The 26,932-nt window shown below is 40.6% G+C and overlaps 1 protein-coding gene across 1 annotated transcript in view; it reads right to left on the bottom strand.

The window, feature by feature from the left end:
• The window catches only part of LOC149298557 (spectrin beta chain, non-erythrocytic 1-like), a 51,952-nt gene extending 25,628 nt beyond the window's left edge, over positions 1-26,324 (bottom strand). The window contains exon 1 of the mRNA XM_089487317.1: positions 26,168-26,324. Coding sequence (XP_089343443.1) covers positions 26,168-26,324 — 157 coding nt within the window. The remainder of the gene's footprint in view (positions 1-26,167) is intronic.
• Positions 26,325-26,932: the final 608 nt, after the last annotated feature.

Genomic DNA, 26,932 nt, shown 5'->3' with positions numbered 1-26,932 from the left:
CAGGGAGATTGCTATTTTAACAAGGTTATTCAATCTAAGACCTTAAATTTATCTTTGACGGGGCTGATTGCCCCCCCCCCTTCCCAACAAAAAAAGAAATTGGACAAAACATCCATCAACCTTTATAGTGATCACTTATTACACAGAAGTTCAGTAGCATACACAATAACCATTACATTTACTAACCCGGCTGAAGCGGAGATTATCTCAGTAATAAGTGGAAATAGAAAAAAAAAAAAAAAAAAAGCATTGTATTAATATTCTATAAATGGGAAATTATATAACTGATCTTTTTAAAGAACACAATGCATGTCTTCTAATGTTTAAAATTAAACTCACATTGCAGAGTGTGCCCTAAAATAAACTGTGATTCTTGGACCATGAAAAAAACCAAGATAATGGAGGGTTACACACATTTTGCACAGCAAGAATGCTACGCGACAGGCCGGTTTACACTGGAACAACATATTGATTTTTTTTTATTTTTTTTTTTAAGTTAGAGCCAACCTGGTTGACTTCTTTCCAGCAACCTGATCTTTAACTAAATGTGTCAAAGATTGTGGCAGCTCTACAAAACAGCCCTAGACCACAGATACCCTTAACGGTAAATACACAACCGTAAAAAGCAAGGTTTACAATGCATTAGTACATATAGTACGGAAAGTGTAAATTGAAGTCCATGGTCATCGGGAATCGCACGAAACCCATCGATATGGGACCTGCAGGCTAATGGCATGATGTGGTCTGAGAAATATCCACCATATCCTGGAGGACAGCGGTAGGGCCTTCACACATAATGCGTGAACAATGGGTAAACAGGACAGTATGTAACATAATAATTAGATTAGATTGTAAGCAGGAGGGCCCCGCTTACAATGTAGAGGTAAGATTATCTTGGTAGATGTAGGTTTTTGTTTTATATAAAGGCACTTACTACGTGGACCTATAAGCGGGGCTGGGCATTTAAAACTGAGCAGATGACAGAACATAGGATTAAATGCTCTTTGTAGTTAGAAAATAGTCAACTGCAGAATTTGCCTTTGGGCATTTGTCTTGTGCGAGCTTTGACCAATGCAAGCTTGTTGTGAAAGCATAGCTCAAAAAACTAGTATTTGCTTAATTTTCTAATAAATCCTTGAAGGATTAACATGGTCATTCTGTTCAAAAGTCATTAGTGAACAATTCAGACACACAAATACCCAATAAAAATATGCATTTGTTGCCTGTTGATGTAGTTCAAAACACTTTAGGCATACTTCGGGGAACCATAAACAAAAAGCCAGACTATTACCCAGACAGCACTTAAGTTGCCCGTCTGCTGGAGAGTCCCAGCTTAGTGGAGTCTCATATTTTAGCTCACTTTAAAAAAAAAAAAAAAAAATCTCTATTCCCGCTCACAATGGCCGTCTAGAACTGAAATGCGAGGCCAATTTCCTCTGGGCAAAGGAACCGGGCTAACAGAGCTGGAACATGTGCAAATGGCTAAACCAGAACGGTTTTAGAAACAAAACCAATTTTTTATTTTTTTATTTGATATGAAAAATTGGATGGATTTTTTTTTTATGGTTTTGTGATCTACAACCCTCAAGTTATACCCCACCAGTTAGGAAGATGAATCAAATATGTATAGTGTAAAAAGAATGGAATGACATAGGGCGTTTCTTCTTCCAGAAACGATAAGGGCTTGCCATAAGCCAACACCCAATTTCGATAAACTCCTAGATAACAGCTTTCAAGGTCACAAAGCTTGCTCAGCCTGTTCATCTACAAGTATCTCTCCAGTTAAGCGTGGTAAAGACAACTGACACGTAGTACTACCAAAGTATGAATGTCACCCTCTCAATCCGAAGAAATATCACTTGTTTACATTATTGGTGGCTGGACGGAATCTCTTCTCCTTTTTTGCCATCGGCACGCTAGCTGTAGCCATCAAGGCATGAAATGCTCTAGAATGTTTTGTGGGCTAGGTTTGTCTTTATTCGTTTAAAACATAAGTCCTGTAACTTATTACTAAAACACACATGTATCTCTCACCATTCCTATCCCATATCCACTGATAAAATTGACAGAGTAGGCCAATAAAGGGGGAATGTTTTTTACAAGTCTTCCTGGCACATTTTGGAACAAAGTGTACAGTTTAGTAAACTAATTTAATCTATGTATACTTCTAAATTCCAATAAAGAGGATTTAAGGCAGCTGCCCAGGACCGTCACATCCCTCAGGGGGCCACAGTGTGGCATCTATATGTCCAACAGCCATTGTATTGTTGTTTGACTCCCCTAGGACAGATAGGGAAGGAGGCTGTCATTGTGGAATTAAGGCAACCTCCAGCTACACGTTACCAGATGACCCTAGAAGGGCGCACAGAGGCTTTCCTAGTATCCCTTTAACTATAGAGATGGCCTTATATGCTGTAACATGTGAATTGCCATTGATGGAAATAATTTTGTTTTTCAAAATATCCATGGATTATTCCCCCTCCCACCATATTAAATTTTCATCCCATAGTTAAGTTGCAGATTCTTTTTAAAATAAATAACTAAAGCAAAAATGGCACAAGTGATGGGTAGCTTAATTAATGTAGTTATACAAAAAGTTGTAAAAAGTGACAGTTCACATTTTAAAAAGGTCTGGTTCTGGCTTTTTAGAGGATGAAATATAAAGGAGAATGCTCTAGGAATACTTCACATCGTGATAACATGCAACATGTAAATATAGGGAGATGAAGGTGACTCAAGGTGGCAATTGATAAAGCTACTTTTTTGCTCCCAAAATAGGCAACTATATGGTCATACCATATAATAATGCTAACAAAACTTAGACTATGTTGCTCCATAATTCAGTGTGGTACCAAGTGTTCAAAACAAAGCAAGAATTCAGTGCATACCCAGTGAATACCATAAAACACCTAAGGCACAAATATCGGGGTTCCGGCACACTATACGGCCATATATTGCTTGGCGCGTTACTACGTCAATGCACCCCAAGGTAGTTTACCATCTAATTGTTCATGGCTGTATTGCTTACCAAGAAGCTGAATCAATGGGACTGCACTGCATTTTAACCCAATGAGACTCTCATGCAATGTAAAGCCTTCGTTGGTACTAAGTGCCGACGATACATTGTTGGCTTGAGGTTTTAGCTGTTAAGACATCATTACACACATTGTATACACCATGCTTTTATCTGTATGCGATATTGGTAGCAGAACTCGCTACAAACTACAGACCGCTCTACAAAGTATAAGATTGTATTTGTTTCTTCTACCAAAAGGCATGGCCAGTTATGTGTGCAGCTTTGAGTAGTTGTAGTGAGACTACAGAGAACATAACAGCCAAAATCAGTTGTTACGTTATCTCTATGGGATGCATGTGCCAAGCTGCAGTTTCTAGGTAGCCAACACGGTAGCGAAAACCTTGTTTGGCTATCTCAGCGGCAACCGTTGCATGAAGATGTCATGTAGGTAGGTGTTAGCTGCTATCGCCTCATTACATGCGCATACCATCTACATAGTTGTTTTTTTCTGTATGTGATAATTTACTGAAATGTCTACAAAAAGTGACAAAAGTCCCCGTTTCTCCAGGGTACCAGCAGGACTTATATAACCTAGCACCCTGTCGATCCCACTATGCTTTGAACACATTTTAAAAGACTAAAGAAACTTGCACGTAGGCCCTTTTCAGTCACCGTGTTTGGGCGACCCTCACATGTATAAACAGACCTCCTATTAATCTCAAGCATCCATCTGTCTTCCTCAGAGACATGCTGGGATTTGTACAGACAGGTAGAAGGCATTCACACTCCTACAAGACAGACCAGGGCCTAAAACAAAATTACATTTCTCCCGCTTAAGCTCACTATCCATACACACCAATTTACTACATTTTGAAGGTGCATGTCGGGACAGAAATACCGATTTCTTTGTGCCCACGAGATATGTTACACCCACACTATACAAAGCTTTAGAGTATAACAACATTTGAGATCGGAAAACATTTTGTCCTTTAAAACCAGCTTCACAAAAAAAAAAAAAAAAAAAGTTTATTACTCATCGCTGGTATTGAAATCGTTAAATTGCATCAAAAAAACATTTAATGTATGAGCAGAAAGTAATAATAGAATATTCGCCTTCAGAAGAGAGGTTATTGCCAGTTATGGACAACACAGCAATATCTGACATTCTCCTTAAGCTTTTACGATAAAGAATTTCACCAGGCTGACATTTCTTGTATTCGTTTCCATATAGGCCAGGGGTGTCCAACCTGCGGCCCTCCAGCTGCTGCAGGACTACATCTCCCATAATGCTCTTTCAGCTAAGTGGCTGGCAGAGGCGTATGGGAGATGTAGTCCTGTAACAGCTGGAGGGCCGCAGGTTGGACACCCTTGATATAGGCCATTGTCACTTTTTAACCCCTTCAGGACCGGCGCAGTTTTTTTAAAAGATATTTTAATTCCGTGCTCGTGATTTGCTTCAAAGCGATCACGTGCACGGAACTGAGGGGGAGTGGCTGCTATGGATCGCTGGGGACACCCAGCGGTCAGTAGCAGCCGCCCCTCGCGATCCCAGTGTTCGTAGCGACGATCATCGATGACGTACCTGGTACGTCCCGGTCTGGCGGTGACCTTTGACCAGGAAGTACCAGGTATGTCCCGGTCTTGAAGGGGTTAAACCAACAGTATCCCAACAAATACGCGTATTAGTGAGGTATTAAAATGAACCATTTTATTACAACAGGCCACCACAAGTCTGGAGATCTCTTGCCTGACACCTCCAGAAGAGTTGATTTAAAAGGGAATTAACAAAATGTAATTATATATAACTATATTACATTCAGATGAAGCTAAAGACAAGTCAGTCTTATTAGGCATCTTCACAACACATTTAATTATAGTTCTAGAATAAGCCATGCCACATTATGTCTGAGTCACAGCTTCAAGAAAACCATTCGGATCATCTTTTTATGTGGAACACCAAATTATTCCAGATACTCTTTTTTCCCCCCACTTAAAATTAAGTGCAATACCTTTGGAAAGGTATTTAGATCTGGATCTAAAGAATAGGCTCAGTGTTAAATCAATGATATACATACACAACTATTAGATTGGTCATCAAAAGAAACTCAGAAAAACTCAAAAAAACACATGATCCTAACCCTTCATATTTTGAAGTATGAGAGACATTTAATTTGTGTTTCGAATTCTTAGCACCTTCTAATACAAGGAGATGTCTTGCAGTCAGCAGTGGCCAAGTACACACTGGCCATACCCAGCGTACTCCCTGCAGACTGCCAGGTGCAGCACACCAGGGCCTGACATCATTCATGGGGGAAAATTGGCCTTCAGACCAATATGGCCACCATGTGTTCTACCGCAATAAACCTTTCAGGGATTATAAATCTCACACTAAAAACAAGCACAAAAAAGTAATGACCAATACTCTTCAAACATCTGCACAATCGTAACAGACAGAAAACCTTTTTTACGTTACACTTAACATAATCACATTTAGTAGATGTGACATTTATAATACACGTAATTACCAAACCACGCACAAAATGAGCAGTAGCATTGGGATACAGGGGGGGGGGGGGTTGTCAGTTACATATGTGATGGAAGAAAACCTTTATGCAAAAAGGGGTTATGGATCGGGGGTTCTTCCAACCTCCTTCATTTCCATTCATCACAGATTAGGTTATGGGGAGGGTAGTTCAACTTTGTTTGCATTCTGGGTTTCCAAAGGGAGGAAAAAAGAAAAGGAGAAGAAGAATTTTCTGGCTACATTCTCACAGATGCATCTCCGACGAATAGACTTGTAGGCAATATTATGAAACGTTACATTAAACATTAATAAAGCTTTTTTGGTAACTGTTGTTCATTTCCTTTAAAACATTAAATGCATGCAGTTTAGCTCATCTCACTGGATTCATTTCACTAGGCACCATGGGGAGTGTTTTAATGCAGACTTCAAAGGACTGGGTCTTATCTTCACCATTTGTTGATAGATCTTTCTGGCTATCACATGTGCCAACGGGATTACTTATGTCCCTGTTTACCAGCCAGCAGAAAAAAAAAAAAAGATGCTAATAGAAAAAAAAACAAATTTCATGTACGTGTATATATAATTATGCACACAGAAAAAAATATATTTTCATGTTAGTACATGTTATGGACATATGGAAACTGCTGGCTTAACAGATATGAACACTTAACCAAACATTTTTTCTCCCTAAAGCAACATTTAAAATAAAAAGGTACATAACGAAACACAGAAACGCTATTAAACAAGACATGAAAAAGAAGGAAAAAAAAACTGATCAAGTATGATTTTCTAACAGCATTATTTTTTGCAGTCCCAGATCCATAAACTAAGGGAATTGTGTGTCCTCTAGGGCAAATCCCTATAACTTGTATAAGTACTCAGAAACAAAAATCACTATGCAGAATGACATCAGCATGAAACAGAAGAGAAGTAATCACTTTGGTTCTGCTTATTAAAAGTTGCTGGCATGACATAAGTTAGACTAACATAGGTACGGCCTGTTTCTTACTCAATCACGAATAGTCACGGCTGGTTAATGTCGGCTGCTTTTAGTAGCTGTAGCGAGACTACAAAGACCATAATGGCCCAATTCCATGATCTTCATGGGATGTATTTGTTAAATGGTGGCTAAAACTTTGGCTCATGTGCCACCATCTCGGCTGTAATGTCTGTTCAGGTCTTCCTTTTGGACTTGATTGGGGGTTTGGACCCAGGTACATTATCACAACCAAGCAAGCGTCAAGTTTGGATACTCAAAAGGACTTATGTACGCAAAACCTTAACGAGTTTAGTTCTAAGGACCCTAGCAAGTTTTATCAACAAGTATGGAGAGCAGGCATTGTAACGAATATACAATTATTGGATTATCACACCCTGGGCCAACTATTAACTGAAATGACACCACTGTGTCAGTGGAACTATGTTCTTCAAATGGATACTGTAGAAGGGGGGATTAGAAAACTAGAAGGTGAGTAGTAGGAATAAAATAAAATAAACCATCTTTACATAGCTAGATATGGATTAATAAACTGTCTGCAACCCACCACCACCAATCTTAATGATTTTAATTAAAAGGTAAGCAGAAAACAGATATATAAATCAGGTTACTTTGATTGCGTCTGGATATCACTGGCCATATAGATGGGAAGCCGAGGACAAGCTGCCCAGGCTGCCCAGCATCCCTGGAAAAACCCCGACAGAGCAATGTGATCCGCAAAGCTATTTATTATTATTTATTTTTTTAACCGTTTAATTTAAGCTCTCACGTCAACAGTTTTATAACATCCACTAAAGGCAAAGTTGCGGTTTCCACTTCCTCACTTTATTATTCATTATAAAGGGCTAGCTCTGGAAGGTTTCTCCCGTTAGAATGGGTGAGCTGGTCCTACATAATGCATAATTTAAATAGATGAGGCGAATTAAGAACTCTCGTTGATTTAACCATTTAATATACAGGGGCAGCCAAGTTCTTCCTGCAGTAGAAGCTCCCTGGGATTGGCATTTTATCAGGTATAGTGAAGACAAGAACGTAAAACCAACTCTTCCTTTAGTGAATGAACCCCAAAATGTTTAAACAGAGAAAAGCAAACAGACAATATTTATTTTTATGCAACAACTTACAATGAAATGTACTGAAAAGTGAACTTTACCCTTGTTACAGAAAACATTTTTGCATGAAGAAGTCTAACAATTCTGTACAAAAGTCAGACTTCATCTCGAGTCAATGAAAAAACACAGAATCTCTTTAGATCAACTGAAATTAAGAACAAGCACAACTATAGCCTAGAGTTGGCAAATCTTGTTGTACTTAATCTTAACTCTGCCATGGTCCAAACCGCCTACCCAAGTGGAAACTGAAAACAAGAGACAGCGCCTACCCAAGTGGTCATTGGGCATCAAGGAACTTGTAATTCCACGTCAGCTGCAGAGCTACCAGTTGGCTGCTCCATATCGTTAACCTATGATGTCATCGAGGCATGACATCATGTCAGGATCCAGAGATTACGCCAATCTGTTCCAATAGGGAGGCGATCCATAAAACCGGAGCAATAAAATACCGCGATAAAGCCTAAACTGTGCGCGGATCCAAGTAGATATAAACCTAAACCGGCTTTAGATATGAAACAAGGACTTGCTATTATTTTGCCTTATAACATAATCACTTTCAATGCCCAAGCAAACAGCAGGTGTTCAGGCGTGTTTTATAAACCTATTGTTGTTTTGTTTGCACATAAAACAAAAGACAGGCTTATATCTATTACAAGACCAAGACTATTACTTCATTCCTCGTCCATTGTTTAACATTCAATACACAAAAATGAAAAAAAAAATTCAAAACAAAAATATTAAGTAGCAAAATATTTCAGTGTTAAAAGAGAAGTAAAACAGAAAAAAAAATGTGCCTCTGAGCGCTGAATAAAGCATGAGAATAATAAATAGTCTTCGTTCTTTTTATGTAGCATAGAAACAGAATTTGACGGCAGTTAAGCCCACTCTACTCTGTCCTGATTAAATGACTAGGACCTTAATCAGTCCTTGGTCTTAGATTCAGTTTAGCTTTATGCCCGTCTCATGCTTGTTAAAATCCCCGCACTGTGTTAGCCTTTACCACTTTTGCTGGGAGGCTGTTCTGTTTAACTACCACACTCTCTGCAAAGTAAAACTATGTCCTAGCAGCAGGAGAAAAGTGTATTTTGTGCTTTTTTTCACCAAAGTAATTATACACCTAGAGACACACCTTGCTCTCAGTACTCATGTTTGTTTAGAGCGTATAAGGTCTTGTTTGATCCCTTTCTCCTTAGATGCTCACAGATTACGTGGTTTTCCAGGGGAGTTAAGACCAAGGCGTTCTTTGGTTATTACCCTCTTATAAGGACTTCAGAGCTTGATCAAAGAGGCCAAGATAAGACTTGCATCCTCAAATAAATAAAGCAAGTGGATGGCGGCCAAGTCAATGCGTGTATATATTATAGACAAGCTCTATCTTTAATTGGAATACCCAACTTATGTAATAGTGCTACAGACTGTATATAAAATGGGGAGGGATAAGAGCTACACAATCATTCATTTATACAAACAAGCTTTCAAAAACACACATATATGTGCCCGGTTATATAAATACATGAATTTTATGAGTTAATTTAAAGGCAAGCAAAATCTCCAAGCTTTAAATTAAGGTCATTTAGAAGTAATGACATGTTTTGGTTAGCTTGGGTTAAAAAAGTGAATCCTGCGAGACACCATTGACCCCAACTCGTTCATCAGTAGAGCCATCCTCTATGACCCCCAGAAGGGTCCAGGAACTATATGTATATACATTGGTATAAACGTCACTGTGGGTAACCAACAAAATGTATGCTTGCAAAAATTCATTGTTGGGATCCAAAATAAGTACGCAGAAGAATCACGCAATGATTACCGTGGCCCAGAAATCGCATCACTTGGCCCGGCTCCCTATGCAGTAGCCTAGGTTGCCGTGTAGATAATTTGAACACATGCAGATCAGAGGCCTGGTCACTTGGGAAACAACACAACGATTCCACGGACACCATTAAGGTCAAAAAAAGCCAAGGACATAAACCTTGTCCTTGTCCAGGGAAGGTGCAGAGAATCCAGGATGGGTACAGCCCATAGCCGGGTGAGATGATTAAGCAGTGTTATCTGCAGATGTTCATTTATACAGCTTTAGAATCATAACTTGGAGAGTTAGATAGACCCTGTTAAATATGTTTTATAAGAACACAACTGATCCAAAGTATGTTGATGGCCATAACAAGAACCACCTTAATGGTCATATCAGGAGAGGTTGGTCACCAACTAAGTCCCAGCTGTTACTGAAGTACAGCTTCCACGATCTTCAGCCAGTCTACACCCAACTAGAAGCTGGCTGAGGATCACTGGAATTGTTGTTCACCAAATGTTGAAATAGCTACCTTTGACAGATACATGCAGACGTTAACGCAACGTATAATCAATAAAAAATGAAAATCAAGGACAACAAAGTCTGGCGAACATTTGGATATTTTATATATTTTTTTGTGCAGTTTTGACCTGCAGACTTTAGTAGGTAAAGCTTAAAAGGCGTGTATGTCAGTTAGTGGACATATGCTAGCTGCGCTTGCATTACTAGCAAGCATTTGCAATAAATCATGCGCCTGTCTCTCCCTACAGCACACCTATCTTACTTAACTCAAAAAAGCACAAAGAATGTGAAAGGCCACATATTCCACATTTTCTTCTTTGATTCATATTTTCGGACCATGTTTAATTCACCTCTTTTCATAGTGGGTCTCACTATCCAATCCAGCACTCTAGGGGTGATTATATATATATATATATATATATATATATATATATATATATATAGTAAGCCAGACCATTTATATACCTGCCACTCAACAGACTGCATATGCCAGAAAAAAATTCTGAATGAGCTAATAAAGGAATTTTTTTTTTATTTTTTTTTTTAACTCTAATTTAATAAATTTGTACAGGATCAGAAATCTTCATTACACTTAATAGGTTCCAGTAAAAATATATATTGTTTCAATATTAAAATGATCTAAAAATAGTTGCAGATTACACACAGATTGTACACAGATAATACACTGATTAACTACTTCTGGGCCAGGTTTATATCTCACCTTGCAATTGTTTGAATCTTCCTTCCAAGACATTAGAATACTGGGCATTATTGACAAACGCTGCAGGAGAGAGGAGGGGTGGGGAGGTAGCCCTTGGGACATCGACGTATCCCGACTCAAACTGGAACATTGTATCTGTCTTCTGCATCTCCAAATATTTATATTAATTCACTTCCACCAGAAAAATATCATCAAAAACAAAATCAATCAGCAAGAAAAAAAATCCATTAAAAAAAAAAAAAAATAGCACACCATCAGCTAAAATACAGCCTGATTACAAAAGGTATATAATCCAGGTATTTTCCCTCAAATATGAAAAATTATTAATGAAAAAAATCAAGGTTAAAAAAAAAAAAAGAAATAAGAGGCAGCTGCCTCTTACTTGAAAAGATCTGTTAAATCCAGCAAGTCCACAGAATCTGTTTTTTTTTTTTTTTTTCTTTAAAAATGTCCCAAAAGGATTACAATTTTTTTTTTTTCTCCTTTCAAAAAGTCCTCCAAAAAAGTTAATTTCTCCAGTTCCGGTAATGCTGGTGTGTTGCAGTCGAGATCAGTCAGAAATAAAGTTTCTGGAGCTCAAAATGCAAAAATGCACCTTTTTTCCCCCAGTTTGGAGTCAAAACAAAAAAAAAAAGATCGGATTTCAGGAATTCTTGGGATTCCTGGCAAGGGGGAGATATATTTTCCCGCTGCTGCTCTTCCTGTACCTTGATCCTATTAAAAGCCCCAGCCAGGTTACAATGACGGGTTCCAGGGTGGAGATTAACATTAGAAAGGGGCAGGTTGGGTGTAACCACTTGGAAAGGTGTGACGGGGGGAGGAGGAAAGGTGGTACGGTCCTTGCCAGACTTGTATTTTTTTTTGAATGAGCTTTGCAATAAAAGAGACAGACACTTCTTACAGAGTATCTCTGCTCCATCCTGTGTTGCTGGTACTAACATATGGTTATTGGTGCCAAAAGTGAAAGAAAAGATCAACTAACAAAACCTGTACTTTTATTCTTTGTAGTATTAGTTAAGTATGCAAAAAAAAAAATACTTTTTTTTCTTTATATTTTCTACCTTATGGTAAATAAAGTATACATCTTTAAATCTGTAAGCAATTAGAAAAAAATGAAACTGAACTGATAAATGAACTGATACAAAGATGTTCAAATATTAACACCTTTAATAGTGTGCGTAATGCTTCTGTATTGATTATTATTATTATCTTTTATTTATATAGTGCCAACAATATATGCCGTACACACATTCAAAGTCTGCCTATTTTTCCTGATGTAAAGATTCAGACCTTAATCGGTCCTTGGTCTTTATGCCTATCCCATGCATGCTTAAATTTTCTTCACTAGATTAACTTCTACCACTTCTGATGGGAAGCTGTTCCATTCATCTACCACCCTCTCAGGAAAGGCAAACTCCCTTAGCAGCAGGAGAAAAGTGTATTTTGTGTTTTTTTGTGTGCTTTTTAGTAATTTTACACCTAGAGACACACCTTGACTCAATACTCGTGTTTGTTTAGTGCATATAAGTCTTGTTTGATCCCTTTCTCCTTAGATGTTCACAGATTACGTGGTTCTCCAGGGGGGTTAAGACCAAGGCGTTCTATGGCTGTTACTCTTGGTAACGTAAATCTTCATTACATTACATCTGAACCACTGATCATGTAGTTTTTGATTCTAACCTCTTGTTCTACCATTTCTCCTCTACATAAGTAAAAAGGACCATGTTCAAAAGCTTGCATTCTAATCAATCCGTATTACTATTATTGGTAAACTGGCAAATAAGTCGACCATATTTAACTTAGTGGGTAATACCTATATCATACTACTCCACAGCTATAAAAGTTACAATACCATGTTTCAGGTATTTATCCCAATATTCATACTGTAGGCACACTTATGCATTGATAAATAGTACTGAACATAAGAGGCTTAGACTCTACAATGTACTGAGTGTATAACTAAATGCTACAAAAATGGCTTTTTTAGGAAATGCCATTGATATTTTGTTGCCGATAAGTTGTTGACCATACATACACTTTTTACACACTTGCATTAATGCATGATGTAGGGACTTTGCCTGCCGCTTACAGAATGTATGAACCTTTTTAACTAGCTGTTGGTGACTATACTGCTTATTTATCTTTTGTTGTGCTTTGTATACACTTTATTTTCTCATATGTATTACCTGTTTGCTGCAGACGTGTCTGCACATTTCTGATGACTTTAGGTTACGCAGTTAAGGCTGCCTCACCCTCTGGAAAATACAGTATAATTAGTATTAGCCCTAAGATTACTAGCCTTTTGGCCAAGTGGCAACCCTCTATTATGGCATTTAAATGCACCCTACTTATTTTCACTATGTATATACATATGCATGCTCTAAAGATAGGCATCTTATATACGTAATGTCAGAAAACTATAAACAATGTTCTTTTATGTGACGTTAATACATGTAATATGTCCCTTCCCCCCTTTACCAAATTTGACATCAGACCCTAACACTGGCTGACCTCACACCTCATCTGGGATCCCAGTGCAAACAGACCTTTTGTCCAGCAATTGTTGAGTAATTTAGCATGTCTCAGACTTTTCACAAACATGAAGGGTGAGGGGCGTACTGACCACTGTGAGCTATTGGCTAATCTAGCTGCAGAGATAATCTCATTATTCAGCCATTGTGGCAGTAAATTTCTAAAAGATAAAACCACCCCTCCAGACTGGGGTAATAGAAATTCAACATTTGTGCTGTATTGAAAATGCCATTGTCATATTACATATACCGTCTCAACACCTATGTCCCAATATCTGGACATCCCATTTCATTTATGAAGAAGTGGTGTTGTGTTGCAATACGTTTTATATACAGTAAAAGTAGAAGTGGGAATTGGCCAGATAAGTTTTGTTAGCAGAAAGTGTTTATTTAAGATGAATAGGTAAAGACTAATGCTGAGTAACCGTTTGGCATAGTTGCACATGAACACCACATTGTCAGTGCATGTTCCAGAATGTCGTAACTCATTGCACGGTGATTTTCAGGCTCTGTCCCATGGATCAGTGGAGCTCGTGGACCACTTGAGGGAATCAGGATCTTCCCTGGCTGCTCACTGTAATTCTGATCAACTGTAAATGCTGTAGCACAGGCCTCAGTCACAGATGTCACATGGTCACCTAACTATATGATGTCAAATGCTGTCATTCTGCTTGAATACATCACAAGGTGGCTGGATGGTTAAAGGTAGGTCAATTATCCTTCCTCAGCCCTTTCCCCCCAACAAAGGTGTCCCTCTTTGAGCACCTGAAATGTTTAGAGCTAGAGTGGGGTATGCCACAGTATTCATTCAGTGACCCTTTTATTTACAAGTGGGCTGAAAGGTAAGAAATCCAAGGCAGGGACGCCATCAGAAATGTAAAAAAATCGTCTGGCCCCCTCAAATAACCCCTGTCCCTAAATAACCACCCCTCCACATGACCAGGATTTTCTCTTTTGCTTATCTGGTTTAGTGGCAAAGATGGTACAGAAGGGCCATTTGGGGGCAAAGATGGTATAGGCAGGCTGTTTGGTGGCAAAAATTTTTTGGTGCCTTTGTTTTTTTTTAAATGGGTCCTAGCAGCCCCCCCCCTGTACAGCCATACCCCTTACAACTGTAATGCTCACTATCTAAATCTTGCTAGCAGTGGGAATCATGGTCAAATTGGAAGGATCCTCTGATCTCCCCTGAATTGCCTAGGGAGCTGTAAGCTTCATGAAGGTCTGTGGTGTTACAGCACATACCTCCAATGTAGCTCTGAAGCTTTCAATGCTCTGAAGCTAAGATCTGCAAGGTGCTTCTTCAGGTAAGATGGGCAGTTTTGCCCCAGCCTGTCTCCAGCCCTCACACCTGTGACCTTGCCCGTGCCTGCAGCCACACCCTTCATAAAAGGTGTCGTGATTTGGATGCCTGAAATGTTTGGGGAGGGGAGGGGGGGTTGCAGACAGAGACTTCATTAACATAAACATAATTCAGAGAATCGGCTAATTGTTGCATTTCTATTTGGAATGTAGACAAAGTAGCACATGATTGCCTACAAGGGTGACCTCCAGATCTGCAGATAAAGTTTATAGGAACAAGAGATGTAAAACCTGTTTCTCTTCAGTACTTCTTTAACACAAATAAAAATATATTTTTAAAATACTTCCCCTTTACTCTGACCAGAGCTTTTACAAAAAAATCTAAGAACATTTTTAATTATTACTTTTACACATTTTAAGGAAAGGTGCAGGACATATAGACTACGCTTGGTCAAATCAAAAAGACACATATCGATACTAAAGGATGTGTAATCTGAAATAAATGTACTTTATTTGCGACAAATGAATAGTTTTTTTATCACATTTAATACCATCAATTTATGGTGCACTACAGCCATAATTTGTAAAACACATTTGCCCCTTGCAAATGCCCCTTTTGGAAAGTGCATTTGCCCTTTTTACCAACCATCAGTTATTTTCAGCCACATACATCTTCTGATGCATTTGACCTATTATGGGTCAGAAGACAGACAATGATCATTAGATGGGTGGAGGAACCAAGTAGGTGTGTCCTTGGAAATACGCCAGGAGATATAGTTAGGAGAAGACCTATAAAGACCTTTGTAGGTAAGAGTAAAGAATTTAAATTAAATCCTAAAGTGAATTGAAGTGAAGAGATTAATAGAGAGGTGTTAGAGCAAGACGAGAGATGAAAAGTGCATGACCAAGAATTTTAGTTGCATCTACTTTTTAGAAGAGGTGATTGCAAGCAATGATTTCTAAGGTGTAGGCAACAAAAATTACAAAAAGCCATAAGAGACTTTGGTTGAATTTGGGCCAAAGTAGAAAAAGAGGTAAAGTTACATAAGTTTCTTTAGATGGATATAGTTGGCAGTATTTGGAGTTAAACTGAATGTGAGCTTAAATTAGAGGCCTGAGACAATAGTGACCTAGAAGCAGCAATTTTCAGTGTTAGTGTTATTAACAATGAGTTTTAGTAGCAATCAGTGACACAGTCAAAGAGAGGAGGAGAGATATTAGGGGAAGAAAGTATGCCACCAGCAACTGCCCCTTGGGGTACGTGAACTGAAACAGAAGAGGGCAGGATTCGATTCTAGAAAAGTAGACAAAAAAGGTGAGACTAGAGAAGTAAAACAAGAACCAGGAAAGAACAGCATCAAAGAAGACCAAGATTATTATGTGTTTGAAAAAGAAGGGGGTTGTCCACGATGTCAAAAGCTACAAAAAGGTCCAGAAGGTTTAGCAAAGAGTAGTTACTTTTGGACTTACTTTAGTAGGAACTATATTAGTAGAGTGTCAAAAGCAGGTTTCAAATTGAATAAAAAGCAAGAAAATAAGTCAGCCATTCAGGAAGCTTGGAGGCCACATGAAGTAGAGCGGGGTGATCATTTTGAGTAATATAACTTGGTATGTTTCAATTTTTTTTAATGTTTTGGAACTTGTTCCACAGCAAGTGTTATCTCTGTGGAAGAATCTAATAAAATGTGAGTTAATGATTTTTAGAAGAATCACTGATATTGCTCATGTTCACGGAATGTTTGACATACCTCACAACATTTCAAAAGGGACACACATTTAAAGTATTTATATTGTGTGTAGTTCTGCTTATTTTTAGTATTATTTTAAACACTGTTGCTTAAAGGGGGGTGTGTTAATAGTGTGGGGGCAGGGCTTTCCTGAATGTGTTTATATGATTTTGTGACCTATTGATGGCTCCTTATGACATGTAGGCATTTAACAGAAAATAGAATGCATTTAATTTATACAATTTAATCTAGAAATAACATTTATGATGTCTCATTGTGTCTTTCAGGGCTGTAGAACACTGTAGTACACTATGCCACCAAACATTAACTGTAGGAAAGAGGGTAAGAAGGATTTGGGTCCCAAAGGGGACTGTCCATCCTAAATATGAACATTTCTTTGAACTGATTTCCTGTACCCTCAAATGAATACAGTATTTTGAACGCTCAATGTATTGCTTGTCCTGGGTCTCTCTGAAGCCATAAGCTTTGGTAAAGAGTTTGCAAATCCCATTAACCTGACACAACTGGCTTCTTCTTTATCATTACCAGCCCAGTGGAGTACTGGTTATGGGTAGTTGCAATATTTCACATACCACTCATATTTTTCAACAGGCTTTTCAAGCTTTGTTTCCTTTTAATGCGTATTTTAGTGGATGGGTCAATGAAGAACTTGTTGTGAAATTCTACATATTTTGTTGACAGTTAAAACAATGCTGCAATACCCCGCACATATACCTTTTTAGGAAGGCTTGCCCTCTTTTGGGACCCACATCTTTTGCCCTCTCTTTCTTCCCTGATATTCCTCTTCTCTAGGCGTTCAGAATGTTTGTTGGGTATGAACATGGTCAGCTGTAGTTTTTTAGGGGCTAAAGGAAGAAAGATCTATTGATGTTCCATCTTTACTGGGGCATTCCAGTGTCTCATGGAGCCTTACAAATAAAGAATGCATATTAAAGTACTTTGCAACTACTTTAATATGCATTCTTTAACATGTTAAATAATATTGTGGAGTTGAAGGGAGTGGAGTACAACATGTGAGTACAGGCAACAGCAAATGGTATTCAGGAGCTGGGCAATGCATATAGGAGGATCATGCATTTGCTAGGGGAACCACATGAGAATTTAAAGGGGACACTCAGCTAACATATGGCAGACAGACAGAAGATTAGGGTCTCTAAATGGGGACAAATGGAAGGTATGGCATGCACCAATATTGCATAATGGCCAAAAGAGGGACACTTGTTTTAAAGGGACACTACATCCATCATATGTACTTTAATGAGGACTCTTTAGATTTTCATAATCTTTACAAATGTTACGGGGTCTATTGAAGTGGCCATAGGTATGCGTGGAAGCCACTCCCAAAGATTTCAATGGGAACATTTTTCCTGCCACTGATCGGCTGCTTTTGCCAACTCAGGTATACTGAGTCATGTGGGACCACCTCTGCTGCAGAGTGTTGGGCTATGATGTCACATTGTGGTGTTCTACATTAGTCAAAGTGGAAACAACACTATAGAGGTCTGCATATGTCTTTTGTATGTATTATGCATATCCACATTTTCTGACTTCACATTCTTATGCACACTTAAATGAGAACTCTTATCTTCACAAGAAAATGCTTTAATTTGCATATAGCAGATTGAATTGTTCTGGACATATTTACTTTAACAGTTTACCACAGAGAATCTGTGATATACATACCTGGGAGCTTTTGGACTCTGGCTACCTGCCTACCCTTGCGGGAGGTAGCCAGGACTACCCGCTAACATAAGTGGGTGTTCTCGCTGACAGCGGAGGTGGTCCCATTGTCATTGGTGAGCAGTCCGGCTGACGTCAGTGGGCATTCCTGCTGATGATGGTGAGCGGTCCCGCTGATGTCAGTGAGTGCTCCCTCTGACATCGGTGGGCGGTCCTGCTGATGTCCTGGGACACCCCCCCATTTAATGAGAAATTAGCAGGGAGTGGGCGTGTCAGGACCCCGCTCCCTCGACTCGAGGGATTCAGGTTTTGACCCGGAGAAGCGGCGCTTCTACCAGACTAATTGTTCCCAAGTAAAGTGATACATGATTGATGGTGGTTTTTACACACCAGCAACCTCACGATCCAAGGAGAAATCCGATTGCCTTTTGGAGTCAAGAACAAATTTTTCCCCCTGATGGCAGAATTCGAAGAAGCTTAATTAGGGTTTTTTTTTTTGCCTTCTTTTGGATCAAGAGTAGGAAGGTTAGGTAAAAGGGTTGAGCTTGATGGACTTAGGTCTTTTTTCAACCTTATGTACTATGTAACTATGTACTATAAGAAAGATAACTTAATAAGAAAGAATCAGGACTATTCTAGGGCTGAAAATTGAACCTGAAATTTAAGATGAGCAGCCAATTAATGTAAGACTGATAGATACATGCCTGCATCCAGCAGATGGCTGCACACTAAAATATTAGTTTAGCCGTCAGAACGAAGAAAGTAGTTAGTGGTGGTACTATCAGACATTGGATCATGAGGCTCATTCCTGGTGAACTCAAAGGACAGTCCGGGCCCAAAAGAATAATCATGCAGACCCTAAGAAACAGGAAGTCAATAGTGCTCCTCTGGTAGTTTTTAAATATCATTACATAGGATTAAAAGGACACTTTGGCCATCACATGTACTTCAATACATATGATGGTTGTGTGGTCCCTTTACATTGGGATAATCTGCCTTTCCCCAGCTATTACAAGTGCAGGAGAAGGTTTTGGCTGAACACAGCTCCAAACACATGATATACTTACTGCCAGTTTGCTCCAGCCCTGGCTCAGCAAACGCTGCAAGCGGGAGTCTATTCAGACCGCAGTGAGTCTATTCAGACCCCAGTGAGTCTATTCAGACCCCAGTGAGCACACACAACGGTCAACGAGTGCTTCCTTTGAATTGGGAGTGTTTCCTATTTCTGATTGAATGCTTTAGGCAGCCAATCATCAGCAAGAAATGTTGGAGCACAGAGAAGGGCAGCTGCAGCAACATGGCTGCAGCCGCTAATTCATGTTAGTGCTTTATTTTATTATTATTTGTTTTCTTTTTCTTTTTGAAGAATGCATTTTACAGCGTACTTTACTATACAATCTTCTCTAATGTTAGGGACATTGTAAGTCATGCTACAATACTTATACTAATACAGTGCTATAATAATGCACTGAGACTAACTTTGTTAGATTTAAATTTTATAAATAAAAAGCAAAATGTTGACTCGCCATAACATTAATTCTCTCCGCCCTATATGCATGTGGCGGACATTGTCATATATGTTTCAAAGCATAAACTAAGATATGCCCCAGGACAAAGAAACGGCCCCACACACTGCACAGATTGGCCCCAGTTGATATTTAAACAGCTGCAAGCAATCCTGATCACTAGCTGGGTTATGATGTGGTCATTAACCCATTGAGTGCTAGGTGCTTCTAGGCATCTACAAATTGGTGTTACAATTAATAGAATATAGAATACATAAAAGAAAAGTTTATTGAGGGTTAATGCCTGAAGGTTTTAAAAAAGGTTTTGAAAAATGTAATGCTGTAATCTGAAAAGGGAAATATTTTAGGTATTTGGGGCATTAATTAGCTTCATAAGAAGATTTGCAAGGGAATGCGCTGTGCTTGTTACATTACAGCGATGGTGACTTAAGCAACTCAGTATGGTCGATTTTACATGCAATATGTGTTTTTTACATGTATAAATTATAACACATAGGAAGTTGCTTTTGCATCTTTACGTATTGACTGAATATAAGTTAACGTAATGGGTAAAGTTCTCCTTCATAGATGCAGATCTGCTCATTTTATATAATTTTTTCATGTATTATCCTAAAACCCTAATTGCAAAACATCCACTGAAACAGAACATGTTGCTATGCATATCAATATGAAATGTCCTTAACCACAGCAAACTTTGCAATTCAAATACCAGCTTCCTACAGTAATTTGCATCTGACTGCTTCGTTAGTCAATACCTTTGATGGTGGGAAGTGTGTACTCTTCAGAAAACTAATGTAAGTTTTGACCTATACATCAGGGAACAGCTGAAAGAGACACTCAAGTGTCCCAGGCAGCCTTCTAAACAAAGAATACATAATAAATGACTTTATAAGAACTTTAATATGCATTATTTCAACCTGCCAAAAAAAATCCTAAAGCAACATTTACTTACCTTCAAGAGATGCTAAAGCTCCAGAGCTTCACTGATATGCATCCTCTTTGGTCCATTATTTTGCACCACGCAGTGGCAGTTAAGTCATGGCATGCAATTTTTTTCGCTCTAGGTCCAAAAATCCTTTAAAGGGTCATTTTACTTACAGCCCTTCTTAAGAAGGATTCATATTAAAATACTCTGTTTGGCGAGCCAGTGCTGGAACTGACTGGTGCATTAAAGTGCATATGATGGCTGGAGTGTCCCATACAGCATAATACTCATCAGTGCCATAATATAGCAGCAGGTACAATACCATGCAAAACAGGCTAATGTGCCATCAACATGAAAATGTTTTCTTGGAGTGTTTAAAATAAAAGAATGATTGAATAATGTAATTGAATTCATAGGGGAGATATATAAAAAATAGCATTTATGAGCCAAACATATTAAAAAAGCAGCAGATATAAGATTACTATTATTGATTCAAATACGTTTTCAGCATTCTATGACCCTGCTAGGACTTTGCTGGTAAAGTGGATTTGTGTCAGTAAAGAGATCTTATGTTAAGGAGTTAAATGCTTATTTAGCTAATGTTTGTTAAAATGTAGGATTGCGAGTTCAATGGGTATCCATGGAAACAATGTAGGATATTGTCAAAGAAAATTTCTATTATTGGAATTCTTTGCTAACACATCTAATTAAACTGTAAAACCAGCAAGCACACGTGCAGTTTAGTCCAACAGGGTAGGCTTAACTATTTATTGTTTACTTCAGTTCATTATTCCATTAATTTTATCTCCTAAACAAATAAGCTGGCCTGGGCCAGTGCACTCTTGCACATATAGTCTTAATCAACAGTATTCCACAACCTTATCTGTGTCCTTTCCTATATACTTGCCAAATTCAAAAAGGAACATTATGGCCTCAACCCAGCATATTAGTATCATGTGTTTGCTTTGGTTATGTAGACTAAATGTAAAGGAATGATAAGATATGTAGTGGTTTCTTTTGGAGTCTTTAGTTTTTCACATTGTCTGTCAGGGAACTGATATATTTATCCCTCATCTGAATGTATGCTTACCTTATTGGATGCCAATCCACGTTCTTCAGATTTGTTCATCTAGTATTAGGAGAACCTTTGATGCAAAAAAACCCATGGGTCAGCACAGCTAACAGTTTCCTTAATTGGCCACTTGGAGTGCTCTTGGGTTACAGGGGACAGATTGATATAGAGATGAATACCAGTCATCTATCTATCTATCTATCTATCTATCTCTCTATCTATCTATCTATCTATCCAGTGGCATAGCTACAGGGGTCCCAGTAGTCACAACTGCAACGGGACTTGTGCCTCTAGGGGTTCCAGGGTGACCCCTACAACCACTTGTTCTTGTCTCCTTGCATGGGTTCAAAATAGTTTTGAAAGGGCCCTTCCAACCTGGACATGGATGTCTGTAAAGTGTGTGTGAGCATAGATGTCTATGTATAGGTGTGTGAGCGCAGATGTCTATGTATAAGTATGTGTGACCAAGTGGTGTGAGATGGAGTGTGTGTTAGCATGAGTTGTGTGAGAGGGAGTGTGTGTGTGTTAATGTCAGACACCACTGGGTGTCTGTGTTCAGTTCAGAGAAGGAGCCCAATATGCAGGACGACCAAAGGAATAGGGACGCAAAAACAGGTGTAGTTCAGACTCACTTTACTAGGTAAAGTCCAGGGTCTGGATCAAGCACAGGTACAGGTGACAGTACAGGTGACGGTACAGGCGCAGGCACAGGTGCAGGTGACGGTACAGGCACAGGTATAGGCACAGGCACAGGTGCAGGTATAGGCGCAGGCACAGGTAAAGGCACAGGTGCAGGTATAGGCACAGGTATAGGCGCAGGCACAGGTAAGGCACAGGCACAGGTGCAGGTATAGGCACAGGCACAGGCAACGGTACTGGTGCAGGTACAGGCACGGTAGCAATACAGGTGCAGGTACAGGTACAGGTATGGATAACGATACCGGTTCAGGCACAGGTGTAGGCACAGGCAGAGGCGTATATAGGGTATGGCAGCCATGGCACGTGCCATGGGCGCCATCCCAAGGGGGGCGCCGGTGAGCGGCTTTTAAATGCCGCTCACCGGCATTTTTTTTTATTTTTTTTTTTGATGCGGAGGAGAGAGAGGGGCGCCTAGCAACCGCTCGGCGCCCTTCATTCTCCTCCACGAGCCCTCTACCCCCATCCGGGTGCCGGCATTTCATGAAATGCCGGCACCAGCGAGCGGCTTTTAAACTCTGATGCGGAGGAGATAGAGGGGCGCCGAGCGGTTGCTAGGCGCCCCTCTATCTCCTCCGCATCAGTGTTTAAAAGCCGCTCGCTGGTGCCCGCTGCTTCACTGCTGGGCGCCGAAATATGATGTCATATTACGGCGCTCAGCAGTGAAGCAGCGGGCACCAGCGAGCGGTGCAGGAAGACAGCAACATCGTGCTCCCGTCGCTGGACGTCAAGGTGAGAGGGAGAGGGGGGGGTTAAAAAGTGATAAGGGAGGGGGGTTAAAAAGTGATAAGGGAGGAGGGGGGTTAAAAAGTGATAAGGGAGGAGGGGGGTTAAAAAGTGATAAGGGAGGGGGGGGTTAAAAAGTGATAAGGGAGGGGGGGGTTAAAAAGTGATAAGGGAGGGAGGGAGGGGGGGGTTAAAAAGTGGTAAGGGAGGGAGGGGGGGTTAAAAAGTGAGGGAGGGAGGGAGGGAGGGGGGGTTAAAAAGTGGTGAGGGAGGGAGGGAGGGGGGGAGGGGGGGGGGTTAAAAAGTGGTGAGGGAGGGAGGGGGGGGGGTTAAAAAGTGGTGAGGGAGGGAGGGGGGGGGGTTAAAAAGTGGTGGGTGAGTGAGGGAGGGAGGGAGGGGGGTTAAAAAGTGGTGAGGGAGGGAGGGGGGTTAAAAAGTGGTGAGTGAGGGAGGGAGGGAGGGGGGTTAAAAAGTGGTGAGTGAGGGAGGGAGGGAGGGGGGTTAAAAAGTGGTGAGGGAGGGAGGGAGGGGGGTTAAAAAGTGGTGAGGGAGGGAGGGGGGTTAAAAAGTGGTGGGTGAGTGAGTGAGGGAGGGAGGGAGGGGGGTTAAAAAGTGGTGAGTGAGGGAGGGAGGGAGGGGGGTTAAAAAGAGGGGAGGGAGGGGGGTTAAAAAGTGGTGGGTGAGGGAGGGGGGTTAAAAAGTGGTGGGTGAGGGAGGGGGGTTAAAAAGTGGTGAGTGAGGGAGGGAGGGGGGTTAAAACGTGGTGAGTGAGGGAGGGAGGGAGGGAGGGAGGGAGGGGGGTTAAAACGTGGTGAGTGAGGGAGGGAGGGGGGTTAAAAAGTGAGGGAGGGAGGGGGTTAAAAAGTGATAAGGGAGGGGGGTTAAAAAGTGGTGGGTGAGTGAGGGAGGGAGGGGGGTTAAAAAGTGGTGAGGGAGGGAGGGAGGGAGGGGGGTAAAAAGTGGTGAGGGAGGGGGGGTAAAAAGTGGTAAGGGAGGGAGGGAGGGGGGTAAAAAGTGGGGAGGGAGGGGGTTAAAAAGTGGTAAGGGAGAGAGGGAGGGGGTTAAAAAGTGATGAGGGAGGGGGGTAGATATAAGTAAAGAGTGTGCATTAATGTGTGGATGCATTGAGTGAATGAGAGAGAGCATGAGTTAATGTGTGGATGAGTTGTCTGAATGAGGGCGAGCATGAGTTAATGTGTGAATGTATTGTCTGAATGAGGGAGAGCATGAGTTAATGTGTGGATGAATTGTCTGAATGAGGGAGAGCATGAGTTAATGTGTGGATGCATTGAGTGAATGAGGGAGAGCATGAGTTAATGTGTGGATGCATTGAGTGAATGAGGGAGAGCATGAGTTAATGTGTGGATGAGTTCTCTGAATTAAAGTGTGAATTAGTGAGTGACTGTAAAAGTGTTTGTGTATCATAGATGTATAATTGTGGAAGGGCAAAGATGGCACTAGCAGGAGGTTTGAGCCTTGGGGACCGAGATGGCACAGGCAGTGTGTATATACCTTTAATGCTGTGTTTTTATGTGAATTCCAATTGATCTTTACCTGCAAAGCTGGGTTTTTGTGTTATGCTGTAGATCCATATCTGCTATGCTATGTTTCCATACATTATTTATGTGTACCTGCAAATACAGGGTTAATATGTCTTATTCAGTTGATCTATACCTGCGATGCTACGTTTCATATATTATTATTGTATACCTGCAAATACAGGACTTGTATGTCTGATTCTGTTTATTTGATATATACCTTCAGTGCTGAGATCACAAGTGAATTTCAATTGATCTGGGTTTGCGTGTTGATCTATACCCGCTATCGGCAGCAGGGACTAATATATATATATATATATATATATATATATATATATATATATATATATAGGCAGCAGGGGCTAGTAAATGGGTTTTTATTTGGACAGGGGCGCAATTTCAGTGCTTGCCATAGGCGCTATTTTCAGTAGATACGCCTCTGGGCACAGGTTCAGGCACAGGTTCAGGTTCAGGTTCAGGTTCAAAATAGGGCAAGGAGCACAGCACTTGGGACGCTATGTAACATACAGAGCGTCTCAGAATATCTGAGCACTGCTGAGAGGGTGCTTGGGGATTTTATAGTGATCACAGGTGTGCTGTATGACGTCACGCCTGTAGATCCCGCCCTATTACCGCCCTCTATGTGAACTCTAGAGGGAGACGGCGCTGGAAGCGCCGCCCCTCTAGCAACAGCCTCCTCGGCTTCACCTCCCACCCTCTCCTGCACACAGGCGGCAGAAGGAGGAGGTACCGGGGCGGCATGAAGGAGCGCCGCCCCTCTCTTGGTACCCGACGCCGCTCCGTCGCCGTCTTCCCCAGCTCCCCACGTGGATGTGGGGAGTGAAGAAGCCGCCGGCCGAGACGACGCCGGCACCAGGGATCCGGGAGAAAGCCGGCGCCGACCCTGCGTGCCGGTACGTACGTGACAGTTAATGAATATGAATAAGTGTGTGTGTTAATATGTGTAATTTGTGTTTAGGAAAAGTATGTTCAAATATGTGTGCCAGAATGTAGTTTGGGGGAGTGCAAAGAAGGCACAGACAAGTTGTTTGGGGGCAATGATGGCACATACAAGCTGTTTGAAGGCAATGATGGCAAAGACCAGCTATTTGATTCAAAGATGGCATCAAGCTGTTTGGGGGCACTGACAAGATGGTACAGGCAGGCTGCTTGTTATGATGGCATTGCTAAGCTGCTTGGGGCAAAGTCACTCAAGCTGTTTGGGGCAGAGGTGGCACTTTCAGGCTGTTTGGGGCAAAAGTGGCACTGTGGGACATGTTGGTTGGTAAAGTTGGGGCCCTCCATCTATCATCTATCTTTTTGATGTTGTTGACTAGAACATTTGGTGATGATAGTGTGGCCTCTCCCACGTTTCACACATACTGCTTTACGGCATAACTCCCAAATAAATTGCCAGGTAGTCCACTATGATTAGATTAGACTCTAGTTGATTTTTGGTTTGCTGCATGAGGAACCTTGATCCATCAACAGCATTCAGTCTGCTGCTCGCACACCGCAGCCTCGTTTTTACCGCAGGGTCATGTGGTGTAACATGACCCTGCTGCATGCCTGTCTCTCTCTGTGCCGGTTCAAAAATGTTGACCAGTCCAGGCCAGAAGGGCCCTTTTCTCTAGATTATGAAGCCGTACTGAGAGAGACAGGAACAAGTGGTACTTACGCCACTGCCCGCGCACATATCCGTTATTACAGCAGCATTATATTTCACACTTGGTTTGTCTCACCTGCTAACGCCTTGATCCGAGATCTTTCAAAAAGGCGCGCAGAACTGTTTTCGTTGTCCCAATCATCATCAGTCAAATCCCACCGGTTATTAATATCATTGTACTGCTGCTGAATTTCGAGACTGTCATAATCCGTTGGTGATAAAGGGCTACTCATGGTTGCAGTTATTCAACTGATGGAATAGTGTGCAAAATGGAAGCCGTCCACACAAATTGGAGGCCTTTATTGGAGGAAATGTCTCATCAACCTGAAGGAGAAAAAAAACATATGAATACATAAGAAAGGAACATTCCATGCAGGCAGCCATATATAGTGTTTTTGAACAATAGCTATGCATGTTGTCTCCTTTTTGATAAACCTTCATAAACATATATATTTTTTAGCAAGCATGGGGAGATAGTGGACCCTGTGTCCCAATCATGCCATCCTGTTTTCTCTTTATCTGTTCTTGTTTCTCCTGTTTACTCATATTCAGTGAAAACCTTTATGGTATAATATAGCACAACTTGAGGTATTGCTTACTGGCTTTATTTCCTATTTTGCTTAACATGCATCCAAGTGTTGACAATGTTTATTTAAGCATGGGATGACCAGATTCCTTCTGTCTTTGGCATCCAAAGGGATATGTTTAGGGGATTAAATATTTCTCAATAGCCACCCAACATGCTGTGTCAAGGTTTGTTCTCCACATCATCCAACTGTAGAGTCAAAATTTACGGTATGTAAATTATCAAAATTAGCAAAAGAACAGGTCTTGCCAAATA

This window comes from Sceloporus occidentalis, unplaced genomic scaffold (genome assembly GCF_023333645.1).
Source record: "Sceloporus occidentalis isolate IW3139 unplaced genomic scaffold, rSceOcc1.0.p SCAF_32, whole genome shotgun sequence".
Classification (NCBI taxonomy): domain Eukaryota; kingdom Metazoa; phylum Chordata; class Lepidosauria; order Squamata; family Phrynosomatidae; genus Sceloporus; species Sceloporus occidentalis.
The sequence above is the reverse complement of the archived record's forward strand: the minus strand, read 5'-3'. Positions and strand labels throughout refer to the sequence as shown.